General features: G+C 44.6%; 1 protein-coding gene across 11 annotated transcripts in view; it reads right to left on the reverse strand.

Moving 5' to 3' along the window:
- Positions 1 to 6,031: 6,031 nt before the first annotated feature.
- FLT3 (fms related receptor tyrosine kinase 3) overlaps positions 6,032 to 19,020 on the reverse strand; it is an 89,759-nt gene continuing 76,770 nt past the window's right edge. For all 11 annotated transcript variants that reach the window (XM_037891594.2, XM_037891595.2, XM_027820340.3 and 8 more), the window contains 5 exons: positions 16,358 to 16,480; positions 12,466 to 12,577; positions 12,286 to 12,385; positions 10,602 to 10,707; positions 6,032 to 7,422 (listed from right to left, as the gene is read on the reverse strand). In XM_037891594.2, coding sequence (XP_037747522.1) covers positions 7,288 to 7,422; positions 10,602 to 10,707; positions 12,286 to 12,385; positions 12,466 to 12,577; positions 16,358 to 16,480 — 576 coding nt within the window. In that variant the 3' untranslated portion in view covers positions 6,032 to 7,287. The remainder of the gene's footprint in view (positions 7,423 to 10,601; positions 10,708 to 12,285; positions 12,386 to 12,465; positions 12,578 to 16,357; positions 16,481 to 19,020) is intronic.

Genomic DNA, 19,020 nt, shown 5'->3' on the forward strand with positions numbered 1-19,020 from the left:
CTGCTGGCCATTACCACGCGCTTCGATAGCTGGATTCCTGGGCTGTGGAATCATGTATTCATTGCCACGAATGGGACTGGTGGGGGCAGGGGACCCACCCCCGGGACTCTCTCGGAGATGCTCCGTTCTGCCCCCCCCTCCCCCGCCCCCCAGGCTTTGTTTGCAAGGTAAAAATAACTGTTTTAAAGCCCTCGGTGGTCAAGCCGGAGAAGAAAAGGAGGAACCGTGGGTTAGCCGGCCCTGTGGAATTTATGGCTCCCCCTCAAGCACAGACACGATAAGGAGTTAAAATAACATCTTGGAGCTTTTCAAGCTGGCTGCCCCCGGGGCTTTGATGTAGATTAAGTTGCAGAATAAGCCAATACTTTTATCCTTGGGTTTAGGGTTGTTTAAATACACGCCGCTAGGAGCGGAGCAGAAGGCGAGCGTTTGCTCGCAGTGGGCTCGGTTGCAAATGTGTGCACACGAAACACTTAATGAGAATGTGGCTGAGTTTCACTTTGCTAAAATCACGCAGAGTGGCAGGCAGCATAAGCTCCGACATCAGCTTTTCATTGTCCTTACAGAGAAGTACACAGGCCCCCGCTCCCCTTTTCTTCAGTCAGCCCAAATGCCAGTGTTTTGCTCGCTCGGCCCTACAGTAAAACGTGGGGTTACTTGTGATGCCCCCCGCCTCTAGAGGGAATTTGCCAGGCTACGCATTAAATAACTTCTCTTTCCACGGGGGTGGCCAAGGGGGCCGCTTGCTCGGTGGAGATGAAAGGTGTGTTCTCTAGACTCTCTGTGAGTGCATAGGAAGCAAAAACATCAGTCACAGGGGTTGCTCCCAAATAAGAAGGCACTGCCCATGAATTTAGTCCTAAAGCCAGACTGTCGTCCCCTTTAATCAGCCCTCCACTGCACGTTTGGCTTAATAAGGCGTCATGCTCTGCTCCAGTTTGCACCCTAAGTCGATCGACTTCAGTGGAATCCCTTCGGATTTACACCAGGATTCGGAGGCCCGCTCCCGTTGAAATCATTGGCACAAACCCCACTGATTCCGCTGGTGCAGAGCCCGGCTCCAGCCTGGCCCAAGCGGGCTCTTGGTCTGGGCTGAGAGTGTGGTCTGGTGAAACTGCCGGGAGCGGGTGAGAATGAAACGGAGGAACCTGCTCTTCCCTGGGGCAGTTTGAAGAAAGCCGGTCAGTTTCACACCCCGAAAGAGGGACTCATGAAATGCAGGACAAGTTGGGCCCCCAAGCCCTCTCTCTAGGGATTGCTAGAGCAATTCACAACAGCAGGGACTAGCCCCCAGGATCGCCCACCCGCCTGTCGTCCGCAGACCTGTGCCTACAGCCCAAGGCCCGCTGCCCAGACCGTCTTCACCTCCATGCACAGGGACACTCCACCCTCCTCCGCGCCGGCTGCCTGGGGCCCGATCCGGCAGGGCTCCCCGGGCAGCCCGCGGGTCGGCCTGGGGTCAAAGGGAAGCCACCTCTTCCCATGTGTTAGCACAGCACCCAAGTCAGGGGACCCGAACCCCCGGACTCCGGGAACGACACAGTGGTCGGTATTACCATGGTGCTGTTCATCCCTATGGCACGGCTTTACAAAGGTGTCGAGAACGTTTTCACCCCCCTTTTGCCCATGGGGAAACCGAGGCACGGAGAGACTATATAACTCGCAGGACATCGCGAGCGGTAGAGCTGCCAATCCAGCTCCTAAGGAAGCCCGACTCCCCGGCGAACAGGAAGTGCAGGGGCTCTCTGGTGACTGGCGCGCAGGGTACTTTTGCTAGTGGCTTTATATTGACTCCATTCCTCAGGAAAAAGTGAAAATCCAGCTGTAAAATGGTTTGTAAACACCTAGAGCACTATCCGCTGCAAACTGCCAGGGTAGCCTTCTCTCGGACGAATTGAATCATTATGACTCAGTCAATTAACTGTTGTCTTTAGTATGCATCCGATGAAGTGAGCTGTAGCTCACGAAAGCTTATGCTCAAATAAATTGGTTAGTCTCTGAGGTGCCACAAGTCCTCCTTTTCTATTTTCTACACTGTCTTCCATAGCAAGAGACTTCGCAGTGCCTTCTCTGCAACCGCATCTTGCTTGACAGCATCCCCCGCTATGTCCAGCTAAAGACCAGAGGTGCTGGAACTAGGGGTGTTGGGGGTGCTGCAGCACCCCCTGGCTTGAAGTGGTTGCCATCATATACAGGGTTCACAGTTTGGTTCAATGGCTCTCAGCACGGCCACTGTACAAATTGTTCCAGCATCCCTGCTAAAGACCCAATTCTACAACTCCTTACTCTAAGGGAAGGAATAAACCTACTCCCATGAGTATGGATTGCGGGCTTGAGTAAAGGTTTGTAGGACTGGGGCTTGTATAAGACCGTGATTTGATTTGTCATTTAAACACCATTGCACTGCCCGGGTACTGTACGAATAATAATTAGAACCGCGACTAGTACCAAAATTATTCCTATTAAGACAGTATCTGAATTCTTATGTGACTTTAACGGGAACAGGCTCAGGCTCGCTAAGAATTATAGCAGTAGCTAATAGTGGATGCTGTAGCCAAAGTAGTAACATGTTTAAATTACAACCTCCGGATTTAACTGGCTCATAATTATCCAGAATCATCTTCCAGGATGAAATTTTCCATGCTTCCTCTCTCCTCCCAAGTCTTTCTTTCTTTCTTTCTTTCTTTCTTTCTTTCTTTCTTTCTTTCTTTCTTTCTTGGCTACATGAAGATGAAAATAAACAAAATCAAACCCTTCTTATGGGGCCCAAACCTGCTCTCACTGGAACCAAAGGAAACTTTCCCATTGACTTCAAGGGGAGCAGGATCAGACCTCTGTTTCCTTTTCTAAACACGGGATTTCCAGGCAGTTCTATCATCTGAGGTAATGTGCCCATCTAGGCACGAGCACACCTGTGAGGTAGGTAAAGCAGTTATTTCTCCATTTTACACATCTGGAGAACTGAGGCAGAGACTCTTATCCAAGGCCCCAGAAAGAGTGAGGGGCACAGCTAACCTTAGAATTCAGATGTATTGAATCCAAGGGGCCGGTTCTGTCTCTGGCCCATGCTGCCCTCCTCAGGCTAAGTTGGCTGAACTCTACGTTCAGACAAAGCAGGGCCTCAGCCCTCAGTAAAATATGGTTTTAGATCCCAGAGTATGACAATTTGAAAATGCCGTTTGGAGCGTCCTGGGCTCGATCCTGCACTTTGTGTGCATCTAACTCCAATAAGAGTTACTTATATCCTGTAAGGGGAGAGTAAGGCCCTGGCAAATCAAGTAAGAAAGAATTCCCAGCCCTTATTTAGCCTGTGGAAAAACTGGGAAAACAGATTGTGCAAGTGACTTGCTCAAGTTCTCACAGTGACAGAGAAAAAAACCCCAGACCCAGGGAGTTCCAGTCCCCCAGTCCACTGTCCATACCACTTAGACAACGGCTGGATCTATGCAGAAAACTCAGCTGAATAATCATAGAATCATAGAATACCAGGGTTGGAAGGGACCTCAGGAGGTCATCTAGTCCAACCCCCTGCTCAAAGCAGGACAGATCCCCGACTAAATCATCCCAGCCAGGGCTTTGTCAAGCCTGACCTTAATAAACCTATAGAGCCAAATACTGTCCAGAGTTACCCCCGAGATAGGTATAAGTGGGACTGAGGGCAGAATTTGTCCCATATCAATTAATCATAGCAAAGAGAGTGAAGCAAATGGGCCATCTTGACTATCACATTAAGTAGCCATGTTGAATTTGGACAAAAAGCCCCAAGGCAGAGCTATTTAAAATCGTTCTTTTTTCTTTTATTGCATTCATTTTAAAATGGATTTAAAATGCTAATATTGATTATTGAGGCCAATGGACCTTACTTGGGTAGGGATAGGGGGAGCAGGATGCCAGGTTTTTGTGAGGATTAACTGTTAAGTTTGTACAAAACTTTAGATATGCAAAATGCTGTATAAACCATATATACATGACTACAACTATACCATATTGCAGGGCTATCCTGGGACAGAAAAACTAAAAAAGTGATCTTAGGGCGCCACCTACTGTCCAACATTAAAACAATGCTCGGGGGGTGCCCTGGCTTTTCCTCTGCTTTAACCCTAGCATAGAATAAAAGCGTAACTGTAATTAACTGCGACTCCTCATGGACATTTCATGACGTTTGACAGTATTTTAACATTCACAAGCTATGAATTTAGCCCATCATTTTAGGCTTGATGTAGATTCTGAAATGCCTTGTCTCTGGTATAGATGCCATGACTTTTTTCTTCATGGCTATGTCAAAAAGGGAGGTATATCCATTTGAGGGGTGAGTGGACCCTCTGTTGTGGATGATGATTTTACAACTGTCTCCAAAAGTAGGCAAAAGTCTGGCTAATTTGACCAGGGTCACTTGGTACTGCCCCGTAGCAGAAAAATAAAAACAAATCAGTTGGATCACAGCAGCACCTAGGAGTTTCAGTCATGAAGGTTGGGGGTAGTGTTGAGTGTATCTTGCACTTCAGTTTAGTTTGTTATCGTATTTCCTATTTTGTTCTCTGTTTCATAACGGTTTTTTAAACCTTGGGGGGAACATATGATGTTTTTTTATGGTAGCAGATCCAATTAATTTTTAAACCTTTGTTATCATTCTTTTGGCTGTGGCAGGATCACTGCTGTTCAAATGCTTCTTAGTTTAATGGTTCTTCTAAAGTTTTCAGTGCGCTCTCTCTCATCTTTCTAGCAGGGACTTTCACTAGAACGATGGTTCCATATGCTTTATTGATGTCCCATAATCCTCTGGGCAGCTCCACTGATCCTTATTTAAAGATATAAAGCCCATTCTGTATAAAACTTAGCCATTTTAGGTACTTATATGACCCTCTTCACATCAGTAGCCAAGAGCCTCACAATCCTTAATGTATTTATCCTCATAACAACCTTGTGATATAGGGAAGTGATATCCTTATTTAACACATGGGGAACTGAGGCACGGAGGGGTTACAACCAACTAGCTCCAGGTCACACAGGAAAGCTGTGGAAGAGCAAGAAAATGAACCTTGATCTCCTACGTGCTAGGCTAGTGTCCTAATTATTGGACCAGTTTACCTCTTATCCCTGGCATTTTATTTTGTTTTCCCTTATTAAGGAGAAATTTCTTTGCCATTCTATTCCCTTCTGAGGTGAAATGCAGAAAAAATGCACTAGAAACAAAATCATATATTACTCCCTCCTCATCCCAAAAGCCCCGGCATTAGGAATTATTCCACTAACATTTTAGCTGCACACAGTACCTGTCTCCATATCAGATTTCAGTGTTTTGACACTCATGTAATGAATCCTCTCTGGTCAATGTTGTGCACCTCCATGTCGCTGTATAACACCCAACGTGTTTAACACCAAGGTTAACATTTTTTTTTGAGAGAGAGAGAATTGTAAAACAGCCATTTAAAAGGGGCTATCTTGTGGTTTTGCACAAGCCTGTGAATGGGCTGGCATTTTGCTGTGCTGAACCAGGAACATCCAGGGAAGGAATTCTGGCTCTAAGAGTCATTATTCCCTTTCGAAGCCCCCTTACTCCAGCTCTGCTCCTCTCCAGCCATTCCTCACATCTGGAGGTGGGAATAGCAAATACACAACACCAACTTACTGCTGTGTGCCCAGATCTCAGATCCAGGTAGCCCAAGATTTGTAAGGGAGGTTCTAATTACCCTATCTTCAGTGGAGGACAGAATCTTACCCGGTATCTTTGTACACATACGTGTGTGCTATATGCAGCAGGCAACATGAATGGCATGCGCGACATGTACAGTTCATCCATAGAGCTCTAAAACTCAGAATGGCCAAAAACCCTGTCCAAATGGCCCCTCTCTCTGTGGAAGGCTCACAACCCTTTCTTTTCATCTGCTTTTAAGATGTGTGTTCGCCCATGCTAAACAGTGCCGTCCCTTTTCTGAGTATTTTGAAATTATTCATATTTCCATATACTGGGTAAAAAAGCCCTTTTGAAAGACACCAAGCATGTTTGTTTTTTCCAGAAACAAAAGAAAAATATACTTGAAGAAAGTTTATTGCTACATTTGCATTTCAAAGGTAGGATTTTATATCTGGTATACAACATTGCCATCTGATAATTCAGTAATAAATGTTAACCAAGATATGTAATGCATTATTGCTGTACAAGAACAGATTTATTAATCATTGTCAGGAGTTTGTTAGTAAATAGCAGCTTAATTTATGGGATACCATTTAATCAAAATAATGATACACCTACTGAAGTTACCAAAGAAAGTGCTGAATGTGGTTAGCAACTCCTGTAGGGCAGAAAGAGAAAAATGGTTAAAAAAGCATATTCTCTTCTTGATTCACTGGAGTTATGCACACATCTCTGGTTAGCATTCCTAGAAGTTGCGCCAACACATCCCATATCATCAACAGGAAAATAATATATCTCCAAATCTATAGGAAGAACAATCACCTCAGGGATTTTTCTCATAGGAAAGCTGGAAAGGAGATAGAGAGGTATATTCTCATCTCAGTGTAGTGGGATTTGTACATGTAACTCTCATTAAAACTCCTGGGAGTTGAATGGTTGCTGAATCACAGAGATGAGATTATGCCCCTAAAATAGCCTCATTAAAAAATGAAGTGTGTCCATCTGGCAGAGGTATAAGAACTCAAGCTGTACGTCTAACAGGAAATGTAAAGGAATGAAAAGATTCAAAATCAAATGATCAGAAATACTCAAAACCATATTAGGTTCTTGGCAATAAGGGCCAACATTTTCCAACACAGGTGCTTAAAGTTAGATCTTTAAATCAAGTGGCCTGATTGGCAAAGGTGCTGTGTACTCTCAATCCTCATTAACTTCAGTGGGAGCTGTGTGTGAGAAACACTTCTGAAAAACCAGAGTGCTAGGATTTAGATGCCTGACTTTAAAGCATGCAAGTTTGAAAATGCCTTAAGATTTTCATGTTTGCTTACAATGCAGCATATGGTAGTTTGAATGCAATGCCTTGATTAAACACAGCTTCCATAAAGCTGTTACTGGAAGGTTTTCAGTTGTAGATGCGTCAAAAAGTCATGGATCAAAAATACATACTGCTTCTGGCTTGTGGTAAATGCATTTTCTGGATTTAAAATGATGAATTTGAATAAAGGTTCCCTTCACGGTATGAGATGATGGAATTGCCTGTAAGAAATGCTAATATAGCAGCAGCTAATAATCTGTTTACTTATAGTGGTGACATAAAACATTAATCATATACAGAGCTTATATGAATTTCTAGGTAAAGTCCAGAAACTGGATTATTTTTTGAACTGAGAATCTTCATCCTGGGATGGATCAGTGGATGGAAGGCATTCATTTTCCCTGCTCACAGGTGGTCTGGTTTTGAAATTGGAAGGGCGTGTAGAAATATTGCTCTCCATATTTTGATAGACCTATATATTAGGAACGGAAAGTAAGTTATATAAGTTATTGTTTGCTCTAAACACAACAGACTACATTAGCATCCGGTTTTCCCTCATAATACTGAATTTGCATATCTAAATTCAGTTTAACGATATTGGCAAAATAGCAAGTACTACAGTACTGAATACCAGCTGTAAAGTTGAATGCACTGCAGCCACAGTAGAGGAGAGTAAATCTTTGCTAAGCACTCTCTTGTAAAGTTAATAACCATCTAAGACCATATTTTTAAAACTAGTTGTCTAAGTTGCGCCTGCCAAATGTGTGCAACTGCATTTATTAATTTACTGCAGTTACTAAGGAATTAGTTATAATAAAGCCACATGTGAATTTTGTGCATGAAAATGATGCGTGCTCATGTTTTAGCAGATGCAGCTTAGCTGCCAGCATCTTGAACATTTTGCTCTCAATAACGTTAAATTGTTTGGGGGAAAAAATCCATTTTCCAAACCATGAGGTCAAATTCAAATCCTGGTGAGAAAGTGATCTGACCCCCATCTGACAAACAGGTGCATTTAGCCCCAAATTCAGCAAAACACTGAAGCGTGTACTTAAGGATGTCCTTAAGTCCTATTGACGTGAGACACTTGAAGAAAATCAGCCTCTGGGAATGCAGAGATCTAGGAATACAATTAAATATTTCAAGGGGCTGTGCGTAAGAGCTGGGTTTGGGTATTCCCTTGCACAAACACATTGGCCTCCGTGACCATGATCCATTACATACCTTCCTGACTTTTGTTTTGGAGGTCAAGCAGAATAGATTCTCCATGACCGTTTAGCAGAGCTAGGCCTGGGCTGGAGATCTGCCATGCCCCATATTAAAGGTTCAATCCCACAAGGTGCTGAGGACTTTGGCCTCAGTGCAGAAAACCACTTCAGCATGTGATTAATTTTAAGCACCTGAATAGTCCCATTGGCTTCAACAGGACTAGTCACATGCTTAAAGTTAAGCATGTGCTGATGTATTTTGCTGGATCAGAGCTAGAACGCTCAACTCCGGATTGAGCTGCAGGATTGATCCCTACCACATGCTTTCCCTTCAGATTTTCCAATGAGGCCATAGGAATAGGACAGAACTTGGCTTCATAGTTGTACACAATAAACAGGTCAAGCATACGCAGTGTTGTTGTAGCCATGTTGGCCCCAGGATATCAGAGAGAGAAGCTTGAAAGCTGGTCTCTCTCACCAACGGAAGCTGGTCTAATAAAATATATTTCCTCGCCCATCTTGTCTTACGGGCCAGGTGTACATTTGTTTGATATTACTGGCTTTTCTTTACCTTTGACCCCGGCACCTGTGAAGACTGAGGCCAGATCTACTCTCACAGCACCTCCTGCATCTCTGGAGGGGTGAAGTCAGCCCACAAGTGGTCTTCCAAAAACCCCTGCTTTCAATGGAGGAGGACTGGGTCATGACTGACCTCTCACCCCACATCCCCACTGCTCTGGTGGAAGGCAGAAGGGGGTTGCCCTTTGAATCACCTTCTCCTTAACTTCACCCAACACACACAGGAGAGGATCCCTGCTGCAACCGTGCTAGTAGCACACATTACCTTATAAGATGAGTGCACTGGAGATTCACATGGTGTGAACACTGAAACTGATTAGTGATTACATGTAATTCTCGAGGTTTAATCTCTAGTAATGGTCATTTATAACAGTGTTACCTATTGCACACAGTTTCCTAGCAATCAGTATCACACAGGTTATCTATAATTCTATTCAAGTTCTTATAGTACCCTCATCGCTGCAGAATCTGAGCACCTTCCAGAAGTGCCGTAAGTGACACGAGTAGCATTTGTCACGTGTATAAGACAACAAACACATCAAGAAAATACTGGGGAAGCCACAACGCATTGAGGGCTTGCTCATAACAGCCAGAAAATATGCTAGATGGTCTGTAACAGTTTTGTACCTTGCTGCCATCTGAATTCAGACTGTGAGAGTGCATCCAGGCTATTTTTCAGCAAAAATGTGGAATAGGAGAATAAACATTCAGCCCCTGTGGGAAATTCTTCCCCAGAAGGAAAAATATCTCAGCTCATAAAAGGTGTGAGGGAAAAAAATGTCTTTTTTAGTTCAACAGTGGATTTTTTGTCTCTGGACTTCAATGCAACCCTCCTTCAAAAGCTCACGTGCAACATACAAACCCCAGCCCCTTTGTACAGTTCATCCCCATTTGCAAGGTGGCCCTCAGTGATGACAGAATGTGCACTCTACTGAGCATGCTCAGTGAGTCTATTGAGAACTACCAAAGGAGAAGGGACACTATTGGGTTAAATTAACGACTACTGTCAGCCTACTGCTGCAGGAAGGCTTAAGGCAGAAGCAGCAAGGTTAATTTATAATCAGTATAAAGCTTATCAAGGACACGTCCTTGAAATTTGTTTGGCCTGCTAAGTGCAGGAAGCCAGCTGGAACCTATGGCTTTGAAAGGCGTTAGCTCATCTTTTCCCTGGGATAACTTTTTTGGCAGCGAAAATAAGCTCCACTAGGATCCTCCATATTCCTATTTGTCAGCATCAGGATGACACATCTCCATCTAAGGAGGATGGACTATTGCTCCATCCAGACCCTGTCAACATTAGTTCTACTGGCAGAGGGGGGTCATTTGAGAATGACATAAGGCTCTCCCTCCACCAGGACTTTAAGCATGTTGCACCCACAACACTCCTAGCCCCTGACAGACCCTGCAATATGTCCCAACTCAGATCCCCACATAGAGCAGCCATCAGCATTGCCAGTAGACCACAAAGCCAGCTGCATTAGCTTTTACAAAAGGGGAACTAGTTTCTGTGGGCACAGAGAGACAGTTAGTGACCTTCCTGCATTGAACTGGAGAAACAGGCAGGAAAGAGGAAGTCCCTATGTCCCAGGCGGGCACACAAAATGTCCCTATGTCCCAGAGCAACACACAAAAAATTCTGCAAAACGGATTCCTCCTACATCTCAGCTCAGTCCCCTGTGAATGGCTCAGCTAAAGGAAGAAACCAGCTCCATGACATGATGGGGTGTCCCTGGGGATCATTTCTAATGAAGTGGGTCAGCAATAGGAGCCATCATTTCCAAACACCGTATTATGGACTCTAAAGATACATTTAAAACTCAGAGCTGCAAAACAGAGCATTTTCTGTGTTTGCATGATTGCATACCGCTCCTTCTGCATCAGCCAGCTGCCGTGCTAAAAGGGAACGCAGCTGTGAAAAGGAAGGTCTTTTTCTAGCATCTAGAGCCCAACAGGACTGCATTACAAAGTATCTGCAGGAACAAAAGAAGAAATATGTGACAGTTTCCAAAGAAAATGTATCAATGGTTAAATACTATGATAATTGACGTTACAGAAATGCCAAAGATCAACAGACTGTATTATGGAGTATCAGAAAGATATTGATAAAGAATTAAGGTTTGATTTATTTGTTCAGAAAGATAAATAAAAAGAATGAGAGTGCATACATTAAACTCTGTAGTTCACCCCTTGAAGTCAATGTCAAATCTCCTGGTGGACTTCACGGGGGCCAGGATTTCACCCTGGGTTGTTAGTTACTTATCATGTTACATATCACTTATCATGTGAGATCTTAGCAATGTTAACATGATTCAATAGGTCTACCCTCCACATTGGGAATAGTAGGAGAACATTTCCCTCCTAAGAAATGGTGGACAGTATCTATGGGGCTGATCCTGCCCCCACTTTAAGTGAATGTCATAGTCATATAATCTCCATAGGGATCTTTATGGAGCGTAACCGTGCAAAAGTCTTTGTGGAATTTATATGAAGTCCACACAGAGTCTTCACAGGAGTCCATGAAGTGTTTATAATCTCTGCAGAAGTCCTCTGAGAATTTATAAGGTCAACATAAATCCTTGTGGGGCTTACAAGTTCCACAGAAATCCCTGCTGGGCTCATAAACATTGTAATGTATATATGCAACTTCCCAGGCCAGGCATTACAATATCTACAGGCAGAGCCTGAAGACATTGCAATGCCCATAGCTTTGCAATACGTGTACCTGGCCTCATGGATATCAACATGTCTACAGGCTTTCCCTGGTAAATGTCAAAAGGTCTGCAACGGGGTGCCCAGAGAAACCAAAATCCTTCCCTTTCTTTCTGCTCAATGTCTTGCAGCCCCTCTGCCTTCTCCCCTCTCTCCATTTTTGTCCCCTAGGACTCCTTCCCCTTGGCAGAGCACACAGACACAGGTGTTTGCAGGGTGTAATCTCCATGGAATTTGAATATCCACACCACACTCCATGTTGATTGTAATGCTCACACTGAGAAGCACAAGAGTTACAATGCCCCTGCATCTCCTGTCTCCTGCTCCCACCCAAACCCTTTTGTGTTATCACTCGCCTCTTCTAAAGGCACCAACATCACCCTGGAATTGAATTGGACACAGCTGGGTTCAGTAAAAAAAAGAAGAGAAAGTTCATGAGATCTTTATTTAGTATCTAACATGGATTTTGTGTAACCCTTCATATAGAAAATAAACCCTCCTGCATGAATGGAGCTGAAGATGCTGAAATACCAACCCAAGAGGAAGTTTTCTGAGAATGTAAGGACCAAATGAAAACAGGTAGTAAACTGGTCTTTTCAAACAAATGCAATGTTCACTGCTGATCATGACACTATAATAATTTCTGCTTCTGGACAAACGCTACATTAACAAATATCCTGCCCCAGAGTTAGAGAAAGATGTGATTTTGCCTGGAATACCTCTGTTAGGCAGGGTAGAGGGCAAAGGAGTGGAATAAATATAAATATAGCATTAAGAAAAATAACTACTTGATTAACAATTAATCCCCACCCTACACAGTACCTAGAACATACACTTACATTTCTTCTGTAGCATAAAATGGCTGGTCCATTTTAAATCCACTTTGAATGAGTTTGTAGAAGTTTGAATCAACCTGAATTCCAGGATAAGGATTCACACCTATGAAAAATATTGTGGAAATATTAGGATACAGGAGGCTAGGGAAAAGTGGCGCTCTTCTGTTGTGATATAGAACATACCGAGAGAGAATATTTCCCACAGTAATATTCCATAAGACCAGACATCACTCTTAATTGTGTATATCCTGTCAAATAAGCTTTCAGGAGCCATCCATTTGACTGGTAACCGAGCCTGTACAAAGAGATGGAAAAGGAGCTTGATTATTATTTTCTACACACAGTATGGCCGACTCCTTAGAGCGCTCACTGCCCACGTACAATCAAAGTCTGATTGTAGACAGAAAAATAGAGACTTATTTTAAATAGCTGCTGCAAACAGCTCATCGAGCTGTAGGTGAAGCTTCTGTATGACAGGTTCTAAGATTGTTTGCCTTCCGTGGGCTACATTGTCAGAGTCCTTACTTTGCTATGCAGGAGATTAAGGCCCCCTCTTACTCCTCTTCTTGGTCTTGCTTAGACTGTGATGCTGGCCATGAAGAGGAGAGATGGGGCTACTCACTATGAGCAAGCTGAAAGATGGGGAGTGGAGAAGGCAGGAAGTGGGAGGAGCTCTGGTTTGACAGACTACTCACTGACCTGAGTAGCCAGTGGGGCACACATATGGACTGGGGTGAAGTAACTTGCTCCAGCCCCAGAACAATGGGGAATCAGGAGGGGAGCTGTGAGTCTCTGACACAGTTTGTTCCCTGGCCTGCTCCTGGGCTAGTGCAGCTGTGTGCTGCCCTCACTCAGGGCAGGTTGTAAGGTTACAATCTAGCTCCATATAAATAGAAAGCTGATCAACAAAGTCCTGTGAGTGGTTTGCTTGGCATCCTCCATGCCTGGTGTCACGCGGTCATCGGGTCAATGCTCTGGAACTACTCCATACGAAGCCAGTCAGGACTCTGGGGGAGCATGCCTCCTCTCTCTGAGCATATTGTCACCAGGGCAAGAAGCTTACACAGCTTCAACCTTCCTGGATCTGACCTCGGAGCATTCAGCATCTCCTTTCTCCCCGTGTGCTTCCCGCAGCGAGTCTGCCCAGGTGGGGCTCCTAGGGAAGCCAGAAGGCCCTGCACCCCAACTCCGCAGTCAGCAGTGACTCTCAGCCACCATGTAGAACAGAATGGTTTACTAGCTGAAAGGAACACAGCGTAGAACAGAGCTTGCTATCAAAGAAATCAATGACTTTCAGCCAAGTCCATCTTGGGGAGTCCTGGGCCAGATGTCCTGTACTCCCCCTCTTCCAGTCCTCCAAGCAGACTGCCCAGCTTCCAGTGATCCGACCTCTGACACCCCCGTTGCTCCTCCTCCTCCTCTTTGTTCTGCTTCCCAGGCAAAAGGTGTCACCTGGTCACACACCCTCCTGGGTCTGAGGTTACGAAGGGCACTGCCATAGCATATGTGCAGACCGCTGAGCAGCCTCACCTGCCCTGAGGGCCTCAGCAAAAATCACACACCCCCAATTCCCACCACCGAAGTATTGGTGCAGTACACAGGGAAACGGAGGTACACACAGTATCAGTATAGGACAGTAAGACTCACATGCAACGTAACAAGATGACTAAAACTCCACTTCGTCACACCTGGCAAACCTCATCCAAGTCCTCCTTCTCACACAGATCAAAGGAATCACCCTGGGTGCCCCTACGAATTCTTAAGTGTGGCCTCAGAACTTTTGTTTTCTACCCTTACTCATCCCTGTCCCCAAAAGCCTCCCCAAGCCTTTACATTAGTCTAAAATAATACAATCATTAACAGAGCAGGCTCTAATTATCCCCCCCCACTCCCCAAAAATTCCTACTTCGGAGCTCATGCTGAAATCAACGGTAACTCAGCCTGAATTCTTTTCTAAGATCTTGCTTCCCTCACCCTTCTTCTCTAGTATATGAAACTGAATGGGTTTTATAAAGTGCTGGTTATGCGACAGTGACTTAGATACAGTGACTTCCCTGGAGCTATTCTGTTTCGCACCAGCCGAGGATCTGCCCCACAGTGTCATACTCTTAAATTAACTAAAAAGAAAAGGAGTACTTGTGGCACCTTAGAGACTAACCAATTTATTTGAGCATAAGCTTTCGTAAGCTACAGCTCACTTCATCGGATGCATACTGTGGAAAGTATAGAAGATCTTTTTATACACACAAAGCATGAAAGAATGGGTGTTTACCACTACAAAAGGTTTTCTCTCCCCTCACCCCACTCTCCCGCTGGTAATAGCTTATCTAAAGTGATCACTCTCCTTACAATGTGTATGATAATCAAGGTGGGCCATTTCCAGCACAAATCCAGGGTTTAACAAGAACGTGGGGGGGCGGGGGGTAGGAAAAAACAAGGGGAAATAGGTTACCTTGCATAATGACTTAGCCACTCCCAGTCTCTATTTAAGCCTAAGTTAATTGTATCCAATTTGCAAATGAATTCCAATGCAACAGTCTCTCGCTGGAGTCTGGTTTTGAAGTTTTTTTGTTGTAATATCGCAACTTTCATGTGTGTAATCGCGTGACCAGAGAGATTGAAGTGTTCTCCGACTGGTTTATGAATGTTATAATTCTTGACATCTGATTTGTGTCCATTTATTCTTTTACGTAGAGACTGTCCAGTTTGACCAATGTACATGGCAGAGGGGCATTGCTGGCACATGATGGCATATATCACATTGGTGGATGTGCAGGTGAATGAGCCTCTGATAGTGTGGCTGATGTTATTAGGCCCTGTGATGGTGTCCCCTCAATAGATATGTGGGCACAGTTGGCAACGGGCTTTGTTGCAAGGATAGGTTCCTGGGTTAGTGGTTCTGTTGTGTGGTATGTGGTTGCTGGTGAGTATTTACTTCAGGTTGGGGGGCTGTCTGTAGGCAAGGACTGGCCTGTCTCCCAAGATTTGTGAGAGTGTTGGGTCATCCTTCAGGATAGGTTGTAGATCCTTAATAACGGTTGGGGGGCTGTCTGTAGGCAAGGACTGGCCTGTCTCCCAAGATTTGTGAGAGTGTTGGGTCATCCTTCAGGATAGGTTGTAGATCCTTAATAACGGTTGGGGGGCTATCTGTAGGCAAGGACTGGCCTGTCTCCCAAGATTTGTGAGAGTGTTGGGTCATCCTTCAGGATAGGTTGTAGATCCTTAATAATGCGTTGGAGAGGTTTTAGTTGGGGGCTGAAGGTGACGGCTAGTGGCGTTCTGTTATTTTCTTTGTTAGGCCTGTCCTGTAGTAGGTGACTTCTGGGAACTCTTCTGGCTCTATCAATCTGTTTCTTCACTTCCGCAGGTGGGTATTGTAGTTGTAAGAATGCTCGATAGAGATCTTGTAGGTGTTTGTCTCTGTCTGAGGGATTAACCTATCCTGAAGGATGACCCAACCCCCAACTCCCCCCCCCCCCCCGACGTTCTTGTTAAACCCTGGATTTGTGCTGGAAATGGCCCACCTTGATTATCATACACATTGTAAGGAGAGTGATCACTTTAGATAAGCTATTACCAGCAGGAGAGTGGGGTGGGGGGAGAGAAAACCTTTTGTAGTGGTAAACACCCATTTTTTCATGCTTTGTGTGTATAAAAAGATCTTCTATACTTTCCACAGTATGCATCCGATGAAGTGAGCTGCAGCTTACGAAAGCTTATGCTCAAATAAATTGGTTAGTCTCTAAGGTGCCACAAGTACTCCTTTTCTTTTTGCGAATACAGACTAACACGGCTGTTACTCTGAAACCTTAAATTAACTAATGTTTAGATTACGATACAAACATTTGCAGGGTCCAGCCCAAATCTGAGTAGGCTAATACCAAATCTACTATTTTCATTTGCCAAGGCTAGAAAACTCTTTCAGTGACACAGTGAGGTTACGCTCCTGTATGTCCAGCTACATGTATAACTACCAGCTAGTACAACGATCCCGCTGTATATGCATTTATCAGCTCAGCAGTTCCATATAGTTTTTACAATTATGTGAAAAACTGTAAAGTAGGCGTGAGCTTACGTTGCCTCTGATGACGTAGTTAGAATCATTCATTATATCTCTAGCTAGGCCAAAGTCACATATTTTCACTACTTTTCCACAGGTCACTAATACATTTCTGGCAGCCAGGTCTCTGTGAATGCACTGTAAAAAAAGAACCGGTTAGTGCCATGCATTGTTTTACAACAGATGGAAGTTGTTATTCATTGTTTTTGGCTTCATCTGCAAAATCTTGCACCTTTCCCTGCTCAAACAACTTTATCTGCATTCATGGAAAAGTGAAATAACTTGGTTTTGCAAGGCTAATATGTGTAGTGGAAGACAGAATGTCAGAACTAACGTCATAGTTACTAGCTGGTTATGGAATAATATTACTTGTTTATTATGAGGAACAGGAGAAGGCTGAGATTAGACTGAATGGCTTATTTGGCTCTCTCCCTAGCAACTATCATTTCAGAGGGAAAAAAACAACAGCAGAAATACTGTTTGATTATACACTGGATAAACCTAAACCTTCAAAGGGCACCAGAATGCTAATACATAGCTTAAGCCACAGACATTTTGTGTTTGATAGCTAGAGCCCACCCCCCACTCCTCTTCACTTCTGCAAACAGAAGGAACTGTAGCCTGTATATCTGGGCTGGGAGTGGGAGAGGGGACTGTGGTAAGGGGTGGGCATTGGAAACTAGCTATTCTCCACGGCATAATCCACTACTCCCCACAGACCCAATCTGTAGTAGTGTGGATAGGTTCATTCTCTATGCTGTGGAGACACAGACACAACCTGAGGTTTGGTTTTATAGTCAGAAGTATAACATGGCAACATGGCTTCTATAGAAGTGGTCAGGCTGAAGTCTGTAAGGTGCCTTGTGGCTGGGGAATAACGAGTAGGCTTAGGTCCTCAGAACAAAGTTCTTTGTTGCTACAGCAGATCTCCCAGGATATCTGTATGGCTCATCGAGAACCCATGGGTTTAAGAAGCTGAACCCCTGACCCCTTCCACTGATGCAAACTTTGCCCTGTGACAGAAGAATGAGGAATTTCCAATCTCCCTTAGGAAGGAGGACATAGCCCTTTAAACTCTACTTAATCTTATTGGAGATCAGTAGTCGATTAATGTACAGGCCCGTGCCCAGGGTCCCCAGACAATTTGGGGCCCTCTGCAGGAGTGGGAGAACCTGTGTAGAAGTGGGGGGTGCACCAGTGCCAGAACTGTGTCCCCGCCCCCTGCTCCTCCTCTTCCCCCATGTCCCCACCCCCTGGCCAGGCCAGAAGCCAGAGCCAGGTGGGAGGCTGGGGTGCCCAAGAGCAGCCCCTGGCCTGTGTCCCTGCCCCCTGGGGTGCACCAATCAGGACTGGTGGAGGATCTGGGGCTCCCCACAGTGGCCCAAAGCTCCCTGGGTGGCTTTTACCATAGCCTGGCTCTGGCTTCTGGCCTGGCCAGGGGGTGGGGCCCCAGGAGGAAGAGGAGGAGCAGGGGTCAGGGCCCCATGATGAGGAGGGTCTGGGGGCAAATTTTCTTTGTGCCCAGGACCCAGTAAATCTTAATCCACCTGTACTGGAGATGGATCATGGCCAGAGTACAGGGGTGCTGGAACAATTTGTACAGTGGGGGTGCTGAAAGCCACTGGACCAAACCATTAACCCTGCGTATGATGGAAACCACTTCAAGCCAGGAGGTGCAGCAGGACCCCCAGCACCCCTAGTTCCAGCACCTATGCCAGAGTCTGCTATCTAGTTTCTTAGAGAGGAGAGATTGAACTGCAGTAAGTAGAGAGAGGGTGTGTTTAATGACAGAGAGCAACGTACTGCTATTCAGGACCTAGTCTATATCCTGAGATCAAGGGGATTTCATTGAAAACTCAGCAAAAGCATCAAACCTCACATTCTTACAATGAAGATCCTCCCTGGAGTTTACTGAACTGGAGGTGGGGGCAGTACAAATGAAAATTTAAACAGTTTATTTGCTTATATCCCCAAATCAGGCACTTTTGAACCAATGTTAAAAAGCAGAGGAAATTTAGAACTATAGTTCCAAATGATCTGTTGATGTAAATTGGTGCCTCTCCAGATTTCAGTGGAGCCACACTGGCCTACATCAGCACAGAACTAGGCCCACAGTTTGCTACCTCAAATTGAATTATAGTTACTGAGGGTCCAGTTCTGCCATATTTATTCACACTGAGTAGTACCTTATTTCTCAAGTATTCCCATTGGTCATTGAATTTAAGTGATCATGCTCTCCTAGATGAGACCAACAGGTTTACTCAAGGATTAAGACTACTCCTTGTGAGATGAATTGGGCCCTAATTGTTTTTTTTCTTAAAATACAGAACTCAAAGATTCAAGAAATGATTTTCAATTGATTTAATTTGGCCAAAAAGCAGAGATGGCTGGGATTGCCTAATCTGAATTTGTAAATTAAGAGCTAAAGTGGAAGATTATAGTTGTGTATAGGTTGATTATACTGATTGCAGAAACAAAAGCAGATAGACACAGTGAGTGAGATCCTGCACTGGCCAAAGAAATATACACACTGAGCAAGTGGCAACCCTTGCCTACCGCTGCCTGCCTGTGGGGAGTATCTTCTGTTATTCCTACAAGCATGAGATGTAGTTATATTTAGACTTTGAATTCTAGGAGACATGTCATGGCTACCTCCACCCTCCTCCCATGGCTACCTC

Source organism: Chelonia mydas, chromosome 1 (assembly GCF_015237465.2).
Source record: "Chelonia mydas isolate rCheMyd1 chromosome 1, rCheMyd1.pri.v2, whole genome shotgun sequence".
Classification (NCBI taxonomy): domain Eukaryota; kingdom Metazoa; phylum Chordata; order Testudines; family Cheloniidae; genus Chelonia; species Chelonia mydas.